The sequence below is a fragment of the Carlito syrichta genome, unplaced genomic scaffold (genome assembly GCF_000164805.1).
Source record: "Carlito syrichta isolate Samal-C Ts95f unplaced genomic scaffold, Tarsius_syrichta-2.0.1 Scaffold305786, whole genome shotgun sequence".
NCBI classification, from domain to species: Eukaryota; Metazoa; Chordata; class Mammalia; order Primates; family Tarsiidae; genus Carlito; species Carlito syrichta.
In genome coordinates, this window is record NW_007249882.1 from 3040 (window position 1) to 14758 (window position 11719).

General features: G+C 42.4%; 1 protein-coding gene across 1 annotated transcript; it reads right to left on the reverse strand.

Moving 5' to 3' along the window:
• Positions 1-8938: 8938 nt before the first annotated feature.
• CUNH15orf48 (chromosome unknown C15orf48 homolog) lies at positions 8939-11565 on the reverse strand. Its single transcript, XM_021714801.1, has 4 exons — positions 11480-11565; positions 11220-11305; positions 9950-10010; positions 8939-9328 (listed from the first exon to the last, which is right to left on the reverse strand). Exons 1-4 carry the CDS (start codon positions 11513-11515, stop codon positions 9260-9262), a joined length of 252 nt encoding a protein of 83 aa, XP_021570476.1. The 5' UTR covers positions 11516-11565; the 3' UTR covers positions 8939-9259.
• Between the last annotated feature and the right edge of the window lie 154 nt (positions 11566-11719).

Genomic DNA, 11719 nt, shown 5'->3' on the forward strand with positions numbered 1-11719 from the left:
AATCATGCCTAGCCCAGATTCCTCCATCGTGCCTGGCCCGGATGCTGATGCTGCTTGTTTTTACAATAGTCCCTTGTACAGTTTTGCCCTATATAAAAGGCATGCTAAATAATAAACTGGCTCTCGCCTATTGATGAGAGAGACCTCCCAATCCCACTGTCTCTTGTTTTTCTTTCTCATTCCCTTCCCCCAACTCAGGCCCTGCTCACTGGAGGCTGAACCTCTGCAAGTGGCGCCTGAACAGGGACCTGAGTACTGGGGGCGGCATTGGCTGGAGAGGAACCCTCGAGGAGGCTGGCTTTTCTTGTGCAGCATTGCTATTCATTGAGTAAGTACTGAGGGCATAGGATTAATCATTGGGAGTAAAACATGGGACATTTACATTCTAAGGAATGCACTCTGTGCAGGTGTTAAAAATCTATGTTGAAAGCTAGAGGAACAAAGGTTACAGATAGGCAGTTAGATAGATTTTTACAGTTTATAGAGGAAGTATGTCCCTGGTTTCCTGAGGCTAGGACAGTTAACTTGACTACTTGGGAAAAAGTGGGTAATCATTTGAAGAATTATTATCAAGTGCATGATCCTGAAGCCATGCCAGTAAATGCCTTTTCTCTGTGGAATCTAGTAAGGGATTGCTTGGACCCCTCTCATGAACTTCATAGAGCAAAGCAGATTCTTCCATCACTGCAACGCTCCCCCTCAGCCCCTGTCTTAGGGTCCAGTAAGGACAGGAAGGATTTTTCCCCTGGAGATTTTCAACAGGAATTGGATGAGACTACTGCTCAATATCACAATGATAAGATATCTGTGGCCACCTGAGCCTCTGTGACCAAATCTGTGCCTCCTAGACTGCCTACAAGAGAGGCTGAGCCCTCCGCTCCTTCTTTATCTTCTGACATTTTTGCTCAACTTATGGATTTGCTTACTGTTTTAGCTAAAAAGTGCTCAGTTTCAGAGGAGGAAGTGCCTTTGTGTTGCGCTTTGAATGCAAAGGAGGAAGTGCCTTCAATACCAGTGTATCATTCCTCAATTTCTAAAGAGGAGATCTCTCCCAAAGATGGCAAGGGCCCCCCTTGGGTCTCAGGTGCTCCTCAATTGGCGCCAGCCAGAAACTTGCTTGTGGATTCTGGGTCCGAGCCTGCTCCTTTTTTGGCTCCCGTCCAAACTCGGCCATCTGATGTTAAGAAGCATCTGGTGCATCTTTCTCCTCTGCAGAGGGCTATTCAATCCACCTTGCTGCGGGGAGATGATTTGGAAGGATTTCATGCCTATCCGGTAAACACTACAGGCTTTGATGACCAGGGAAGGGAGATCCAAGAGTATCAGCCTTTGTCTCCTAAGTCCCTGAAGGACCTTAAAACTGCTGTGGCACAGTATGGAGCTATAGCACCATTCACATTAGCTATACTGGAAACCATTTCACAAGAAGCTTTGACTCCCTCTGATTGGCATGTAGTTTCAAAGGCATGTTTGTCGGGCGGGGACTATCTGTTATGGAAGACAGATTTCTGGGATAGATACAAAGAGCAAGCTCAGACACATGCTGATTTGGTTTTTACAGACAGCTCCTCTTCTGGAACAGCGGTCACTGTCGTTAACGGTGTTGTTTCTTGTTTTCAGACGGATTATGATTCCGCTCAACGAGTCGAGCTGTTTGCATTTTGTCAGGTCTTTGCAGATCTCCCTAAGAGACGTTAAAATCTTTACACTGACAGCCATTATGTTGCAGGTGTCCTGCGTCATTTGGAAACTGCTAGTCTTCATACTGTCTCTTTCTCCTCCCCCACTGACGTAATTGCTCTTTTACAGACCATTCAATTGCATAATTCATACTCACTGGGGTGGCTTGCCAGGTAGGTGTACCCAGTTTGCCTTATTGGGCTTATGTGCCTAACCCGCCCCCCTTTCTAAGACCTGTAGTTTGGGATGACCCTTCGGTCCCGATATATGTTAGTAATTCTTCTTCATTGGGCCACCCCTCCCCTAAGTCTATTACCCCACAGCGGGTTGATGAATTATCTTATATAGGGTGATCTACTAAAGCGACCATTTGTTTCTCACATTTGTGGCACCTGCTCACCATAGAGGATCCAGGCTGTGTGCTGATTACTTCTACTTTAAAATATACTCATGGGTTTACGCCTCAGGGCATGGAACACCAGCCTTGGCTGAATAGAGTGTGGATATCTTTGTATGGCCCACCATGGTCTTGTACTCCATCTTTTACTGAGACCCCACCTTCTGGAGTTCTCCCATGTTCCGAGGCAGCCTCATTTTTGCTTTCTCAGCTTCCACACTGGCATAGGTGTCATTATTCTGCAGCCACCTGGCATTGTATCCCCCACACTAGAGAAGGGGTCATGGACGGGGCTACTCCTGATCCGCAGGCTAAGACTGAATTACAATGTGTTGAAACCTCTGGAGGGTGGGTGGAAATGGTCCTTTCCACCTCAGCGGAACGCCCTCAACTTGGTATTTGGAAACTTACGGCGGCTTTAGGGCCCATTCTCATCTCCCACCAGTCTGAATCGAACCAACCATCTTACAGTGGCTCCCATAAGGTGTTTGCCTGTGTTCCCCCCCATTATGTTTTATTAATAGGGCCCTGGATTATTATCATGGAATAATATTTTTTTTTTCTTTTTTTGAGTTGGAGTCTCACTCTGTCGCCCAGACTGGAGTGCAGTGGCCGATCCCGGCCACCGCAGCCTCGACCTGCTGGGCTCCGGCAATCCTTCTGCCTCAGCCTTCCGAGTAGCCGGAATTACAGGCGCGCGCTACCACGCCCAGCTAATTTTTTGATTTTATTGTAGAGATGAGGTCTCGCCTGCCCAGGCGGGTCTGGAACCCGCGGGCTCAGGCAATCCACTCACCTCAGCCTCTCAAAGGCACGGGATTACAGGCTGAGCCACCGAGCCCAGCTAATATTTTTCTTTAAAATGTCCTCATTGTAATCTTACTAATTGTGTTTCTCCCCATAATGGAGGACAGCAAGTTGTGGTATTGCATCAACCCTCTTTTGTTATGATGCCTATAAATATTTCTGGGTCATGATATCAGGACTAAGGCTAGCATGTGCTTTCTCAAATGTCCACCCTGCTTGATCACCAGCGAAGATTTATTGGACTTCTATTTGCCAGTATTACTGCATTTGTTACACTGATTGCAACAGCCACCACTTCAGCAATGGCTTTGACTCAGGAAATCCACACTGCTCAGTACGTAAACCATTTGGCTAAAAACATTTCCACTGCTCTATCCAACCAAGAAACCATTGACGTTAAATTAGAGGCGTGACTCAACGCACTGGAGGAGATGGTCCTAGTTCTTGGAGACCAGGTTGCTGCTCTAAAGACTCAGGTCATGTTACGATGTCATGCATAGTTTCAATGGATTTGTGTAACCTCTAAGCCTTATAATGATTCTGAATGACGTTGGGATCTGGTTAGAAATCATTTGCTGGGAATTTGATTCTCTAATAATATATCTTTAGATATTGCATGATTACATCAAGATATTATAGATATTTCTACATCTGGGTTACCTTTATTGTCTGCTAGCACATTGGCTAATGATATTCTTAGTAAGGTTAGACAATTGGTATCGTCACATAACATATGGTCTGCAGTGTATTGTTTAATAGCATTGGGAGTGTTAATTTTAATTTTATTGTCTTGTTTCCCAGTCTGTATCCAGGCAGGAGAGCAAGCCATAAAAGATCTCCAAGTAGAGGTCCATAAACTGCTCTTGAAAAAAAAGGAAAGAAGGAGATGAAGGAAACCAGAGCATAAGCTGACAAGGTCCTTGTGTTCTTGGCTTGTGTTCAAGGAACCAAGCCTATACTCCCTCATCTCGGAGCAGATGTGATGTGGGAAGCAGACAAGCACTGCCACTGTAGCAGGCCTTGAGTACCCCAGGCTCGTAGACAACGGTCTCGCCTGGAAGCTCTGCATTCTAGCCAAAGGCAGGTGAGGGATGCAGCCTGCTACATAAAACGTAGCGGGCCTTGAGTACCCCAAGCTCGTAGGCAAGGTCTCGCTTGGAAACTCTGCATCCTAGTCAGAAGTAGGCTGTGAGGAATGCAGCCTGCTACACAAACAGTGTCTTGGATGCCCACACATCCAAGTACACATAGTACAGATAAAGTCTTAGCTACTATAAAGCCCTAAGTACAAGAAGATAAACACAGAACAGCTCGCCTTCTAGTAGCTACATAATTCCGCTGTGGCTCCCTCACAGACCTTGATTTGTTACTTTATAATAAAGCAGAGTGGTGTGACGTCAATCATGCCTAGCCCAGATTCCTCCATCGTGCCTGGCCCGGATGCTGATGCTGCTTGTTTTTACAATAGTCCCTTGTACAGTTTTGCCCTATATAAGAGGCATGCTAAGTAATAAACTGGCTCTCACCTGTTGAGGAGAGAGACCTCCCAATCCCGCTGTCTCTTGTCTTTCTTTCTCATTCCCTCCCCACAACTCAGGCCATGCTCACCGGAGGCTAGACCTCCACAGCAGAGTAATCTGATTTCAAAGCCTTTAATTTCATTCTCTACCACAAAGTCTCAACTAAAATGTAAAAAAAAAAATTTAAGAAAATAAAAGTGATGAATATTTAATGAGCTCTCACTCCAGTTTTTAGTGATATAAAATGTAATTGTAACTTCTTTACTCAGAAAGCTTACTTCATATGTTATTAGTAGGTAAAAGGGAATTACAGATGTTTGCTAAAGGCTCAAGGCCATAAAGTTGAAAGGACTCTGGGCTTTTGTTTAATTGCAAACCTTAACAACCTCCTAACAGGAAATAACTTTCTCCCCTCTGGGCTTCACCTAATCTCTCCTGGTTTTCCTTCTCCCTCCTTAGTTTCTCCTCAGTCCGATCAGGGACAGATCCTCCTCTGACCATACCCTATGTGATGATGTTTCTCTAGGCTCAGTCTTCTCTTCATTCTAGAAGCCCTCCCTAAGCAATCTCATCCACACCTGAGATTTTACCATGCCTGAATCTGTCCCCAGGTGTAGCTACCTAGGTAGCTCATTGGGCTCTCCAAGGCAACACTTCCAAAATCTAACTTATTTTCTTCTTTACACACCCCTCCCCCACATTCTTTTATTCTCTTGCATTCCCATCCAGCTACACAAGTGAGAATCTGGGAGTCATTGTGAACACTCCCTAGCTATATCCCATGAGTCTTCTTCATCTAATGAGTTTTTCATTTATTTCTCCCCAGCTGCTTGCAAACACTTCATATTTTTGTATTCCCTCCACCACTGCTTTGGTCAGTCACAGCCCTCACTGCCATCAACCGGATCATTGGTAGCAGCTGGTCTCTGGCCTCCAACCAAAGTCCCTTTCAGTGCACATCCTGCACCTCCAGTTACCTTAGCCAATCCTCCACTAAGTAGACTGTCTTATTCCCTTCTCTAACTTCAAACCCTTCTCTGGTTCCTTTGTGCCTGCAGGATATTAGCTCTTCACACTCCACCTATTTTTTTTCCAGCTACCTCTCTGACTTTACACTCCAATATTAGAAATTCCATGTATTAAACAACTTGAAATTTCCAGAAGACATCGTGCGATTTTAACCTGCTCTGCCCTGGTAAACACATACCTCTCTTTCAATTGCCTTACTGACTTCCAGTGATTTGTTTTTCAAGTCTGAGCAGTCTTTCAGGGATCCACCTTCTGTAGGAAGCCTTCCTAATCCCATGTGCTTGCTTCTGTCTTTCCGTCATTGTCATGGCATTGCTCTGAAGCTCTGATCCATTGTGCATGGGCGTCTCCCTTTCCTAAGCTGTCAGAACCTCGAGGCCAGCACAGCACCTAGCACATAGTGAGTGCTTATTAATCGCACAACTTCTTACAGATTAACTGCATGAAAATATGTCATATCATATCACAAATTAAAAAATTTTAAAGTTCACATCTAAGAGAATGATATTCAGATAATGTCCTCATTATCTGTAGAGACAACACTGTCATATAAGCTCTTTTGGAGTCATTTTCATGACCACATGTCAGTCAAGTTCTTAGTACAATAACTTAGTCAATTACAACAAGCAGGCCTTGGTACTGGATGAATCTGGGCTTAAAAATACAGACATAACGGATATTTTTGAGACAAAAAATGGGTCATATAGTAGGTGATATTATTGAATTAAAGTTGTCTTATGACTGATAATGGTATTGTAGTCAGCTATGTCTTTTCTCTTAGGTAGTGAGTTTTTAGAGGAAAAGTTTTATGATGTCTGTAACTTATCTTCAACAAATTAATTTTTAAAAATCATACATATACAGAGACACACAACAAATGTGGTAAAATGTTGATAATAAGTGTGAGTATTCTTTGTACTAATCTTTCAACTTCTCAGTATATTTAAAATTGTTCAAAATGTTTGGAGGAAATGCTGAGAAGTAAAAAAAAAAAAAATCAGAGTTTTTGAAATGTGTCTGCCAGGTGCAGTGGTTCACGTCTATAATCCCAACACTTTGGGAGGCCGAGGTAAGAGAATTGCCTGAGCCACAAGTTCGAGACCAGCCTGGGCAACTTGGTAAGACCTCATCTCTACAATAAATCAAGAAAAATTAGCTGGGCATGATGGCGCATGCCTGTAGTCCCAGCTACGTGAAGGTTGAGGCGGAAGGATCGCCATCATGCCTGGCTAATTTTCTTGATGTATTGTAGAGATAAGGTCTCGCCAAGTTGCCTGGGTGACAGAGTGAGACTCCGACTCAAAAAAAAAGAAAAATAAGAAATTTAAGTGTCATCACTACTCTTGATCTCTTTCCCTCCCAAACCTGCAAAATGGCACCTTCTATTGCCATGGTCATGCCAAAAAGTTACCGCATTTCAATCAAGTTTGTGTTTTAAAGTTGAAAGGCAGTTAGCCCTCAAAAAGCACTCTATAATTTCCCTTCCTAGTTGGCCAACCATCACTAGACTGTTCATTTTTATTTCCTTTAATTATATCATATTCCACTTGAAAAGCTTAAGCAAATAAAATGTGCTTCCCTGTTGCTGCATGAAATCCCGAGATGAACCATCAGAGACTTTTAACTGGGAAAACGGGAGGTGATAAGGAAATAGCAAATGTTGGCAGAAGTAACCTTGCCTTAGTCCTTTCACAACTGCCAAGTCCCTAGCAAGAGCTAGTTCTTTTTTACTGCTGTGAAGGTAATGCTGTACCCCAAAAAATGATACCCCACAATGAAGTCTCAGAAGAAGAGTTCTCTCTGCCTTCCTGCTTCTCACCCCTCATTCTTCCCCAGTTGAGCCACAGAAACTAGAATGCCCCTCCAAAGCAGTCATAGAAACCAGAACCCCTTTTCCTGAAAGCCAGCCATAACCTAAAAATATTACCTTTAACCTTCACACACCTTTCTGATTAATAGCTGGCCATAAAGAAATTAACCTTATTCCAGAGGGATCCTCCCTGACACCCAGGAGGAAGAAATGCTGCACAGAGAGGCCAAAAAGAATCTGAATTGCTGTTTCCCACTTGGTCTATTAGCATTGGGATCATACTCCTTTTTTGTCCAATCATATTTCTACACAGTTGTCCATATTTCGTTGAACGCCAGCATAAAAATGAATAGTTTTCCCTGCATCATCAGGTCTTCATTCTTTAGGTTACCATGTCACATAAAACTAAGATCAGATTTGTTATGATTTTCTCCTGTTAGCCTGACTTTTGTTATAGGGGTGTCGGCTATGTCCCTCCTAATGGAATGAAAAGGATCACTCCCTTTCTGTCCCTACAGTGACAAGAACTTAGTCCTTCTCTTATGTTTCTATTATATTCATATTAAAAAATTTTAAAGTACTTTTGTTTAAAAGAGTTAATGAGTCTAAGTACATACCCAAGAGAATTAAAAATATATGGTCATGCAAAAATGGGTACATGGCTGTTCATGGCAGCATTATTTATATAATAGCCAAAAAGTAGAAATCCAAATGTCCATCAACTTATCAATGGATAAACAAAAAAAGGCACATCCATACAATGAAGTAGTATTCTGTCAGAAAAAGGAATGAAATACTGATAACATGTACATGGCACAACATGGATGACTCTTAATACGCCAAGTTAAAGGAACCATACACAACGGCTACCCGTTGTATGACTCCAGTTGTATGAATGTCCAGAATAGGACATCACTACTATACATAGAGACAATGTTTATTACTATTTCCCTGGGACCGGGAGCAGAGGGATTGAGGATAGGGGAATGACTGCTAACAGGTAGAGTTCTTTTGGGGGTGAGAATGAGAACATTCTAGAGGGAGATGGTGAAGATGGTCTCACAACTGTCTGAATATGCTAAAAAACCACTGAACTGTGCAACTTAAATGGGTGAATACGATGGCATGTGAATGATATCTCATTTGTAAAAAAAAAAAAAGTTAAAGAAAAGCAACTTTCTACTTGGTTTTATTTTTAAGGACAGTTAAGGGAGCCCAGGGGCATGACTCCATCTTTGCCCTTCAAGTCACCATTGGCCAGAGTGAAAAGTAGCTCCAGACTCTGCAGGGTCCTGTGGCAAAGCTCCCCACCCTTCCCTGCTCAGCCTTCACAGGAGCACCACAGTTTGGCTTGGCATCTTTAGGGCAGATTGCAGTAGCCCTGGCATTCCAGTTCACCACCAGAATCCCAGCACCGCCTCCAAGGCCAGTCCTCATGCAGGCCTCAAACCCCATCCCCACTTCATTTTCCTCATTGTACTTACCATCTCTTATGCATATCCCTCCAAAATGTGGCTTTATTCATTGCTTTACTGCAAACAGTAGGTGCTCAATAAACTTCTAGTGAATGAATGAACTTAGAAAAAAAGCTTAGACAGAAATTTGTACTAGATATTATCTGAAAAACGAAGTTTCACTCTTCAAATGTGTTTTCTCCCATAAAAAGATTTTCTTCTTCATTTAATCTTTGAGAAATCTTGCAGAAGTGGCATTTTATTACAGACAATAACCTAATTTACAAATCTTAATAAATTTTAAGAAAAACATTCAGGCAACATAAACATTTCAATATGCAAGATTAAAATGTACAAGACAATAAACATAGAAAATTATTTTTGGATAACGTGGTTATTGCTATACTACCTTCAATTCCTTATCCAGAATCCAAAACATGTAGGCAAACCCTAAAAATGTAGCAGAAGCATTTCCGCACACTGGTATCCATAATCTAGTTGGTGTGGAAATGTTTCCACTAGATTTATAGAGTACTCTTTGGAAGAAAGAAGTAAGGACTATTCATTTGGTTGCCCTTCGGACCTTCTGCAACTCTTCAACTGGCTTCCATTGTTGGTTGATTGTTAAAAGCTTTAAGACAAAAAGAAATAAATGTTTTGTTAAGGATTTGTCCTTCAGTAATGTGGACTGGTTTCTGTCATTCCATTTCTTTAAAAAGCCCTTGGGGCCAGGCTCATGCCTGCAATCCCAGCACTTTGAAAGTGGATGGATTGCCCAGCCTGGGCAACATAATGAGACCTCATCTCTACAAAAAAATGAAAAAAATTAGTCAGGCATGGTGATGTGTACCTGTAGTCCCAGCTACTCGGGAGGCTGAGGCAGAAGAATTGCCTGAGCTGGGGAGGTCGAGGCTGCAGGCCTGGGTGACTGAGTGAGACTCTGACTTTTAAAAAAAAGTCCTTGGATTCCTAAGTGTTTATGGGATCAGAGAGAAAGGTCAAACACTTGTACCCTATTTTCACTTAGTAGTATCCATAGTCCAGATTTTTAAAAATTTGCCAAGGTATTATGTGAGCTGTAAGTTCAAAAAATGTGTCTGCTCCTCATGAGTAGATGTACAGTGTTCCTAACAGACAGTGGGCACAATTGATCTAAGTTACACAATAAAGGTAAGGAATTAAATCTATTTTGCTGACAAAGGTGTTAAGGTGTGGGCAAAATGTAAATCACTTGCTTTTAATTTAATAATACCTTTTGAGGTACAGTAGGATCCACAGTTTCCCAAGGCTCTGGATTTCCTTTTCGGTCAATGCTAAAATTAAAAGAAAAGTAATTAAACATTAAAGTGATTTTAACCAACACTGATACCGGGTCTATAAACATGCTAGGGGCAAAGTCAATCTCATACTTCTGTATTCGTTTGTTAGTTAACTATCAAGAACCATCAGTAGTAACTGAAATTGGTGGAAGAGTTGTTTTTTGTTTTTTTTGAGTCTCACTCTGTCGCTCAGACTGGAGTGCAGTGGCCTCGCCTGCTGGGCTCCGGCGATCCTTCCACCTCAGCCTTCCCAGTAGCTGGAACTATAGGCGCGTGCTACCACACCCGGCTAGTTTTTTGACTTATTGTAGAGATGAGGTCTCGCCGAGTTGCCCAGGCGGGTCTCAAACCCGTGGGCTCAGGCAATCAGCTCACCTCCACCTCCCAAAGCACTGGGATTACAGGCTGAGCCACCAAGCCCAGTCGGTGGAAGAGTTCTTAAGGGAGTTTCACAGGTTTGGCTCAAACATTCAGGATCTATTAATTCCTCTGCAGGGTAGGAGGCCTGTATTCTCTTTACTGGGCTAGATTGGAGGATGATGACACAAATCCAGTAACAATGGGGGTAGAAGTGCCAGGCTGAGGACCAGCAATACTGATCTTGTCCTGGTTTCTAGGAGGGGTGGAGGGGCTGGGTTTGAACTCTGCAGGTGATAAACTCCAGGGCATACGGCCCTCTGCCAGTGGTTAGAGTACCACCCTCTCCAGCCCTGCACCTGCCTATATCAGTTTAAAGTTCATCTCTTCCTCATATTCCAGGATACATTTTTTTTTTTAACTTTCTTCTACACAATGTTGGAATTAGGCTCATTGCAGACATCCAAATCTATCAATTTACCACATTAGCAAAAGTTAAATAAGTTGAAATTTAAAATTATAAAATGTTGTTTGATGATATATATCCCAAAAAAACCACTTAAGAACTTTATATTTCAAAACTAAAGTAAAAAAAAAAAATCAAACTTCACTGAAGGAGAGTGGAGGAGGGCCAATGGACAAATGAAAGGCTAAACACGGGAAATAAACTAAGTTTGAGTAATATCCTAATTCAAGAGTCTTATGCTATCAAGATGCTTTTCAGCTCTGACCTCAAGTTCACAATTTGACATTCTTATTCATAGGAAAACACTAGGAAACTGATATCATACATTTCATTAACTAAAAGTAAACCAAACACGTTTTTATAAATTGAGACCTACTTACATCACATCGCTTTTTCGAAGGGAATATACAGCAAAAGACAAGGCTCCACTGGCTGCGAAAGTCATGATCAGCACCAAAGGAACAAGCTAACAGATAACAGGTATAACGGGTTGAGAGTAAATATTCGGATGTTTCAACAGGAAACATCTGAAACAAAACAGCTATATATTATTGTACACTTTCTTCAAAATCTGCACCATCTTTTCATCCTTAAAAGCGAACACCCTTAGTCAAGATTTCCAACTGCTTTAAAAACTTACTTCCTTCTTTTTCATCAGCAGTTGAAAAAAGCTCATGGTGACTTCAGCGGAGTATGACAAATCTAAAATTAAAAAATCCAAGATATTGATCGAAACTCCGGCCACCAGGACCCAGGCTTACGGGCACCAAATCGCCCTTGGCGTCACCGCGACTTACCTGGAGGGGGCGACGCGGAAGATGCCAACGTCCAAAACCGAAGCGGCCCGCGGCCTCCGCACCTTATATAGTGACCGCAACCG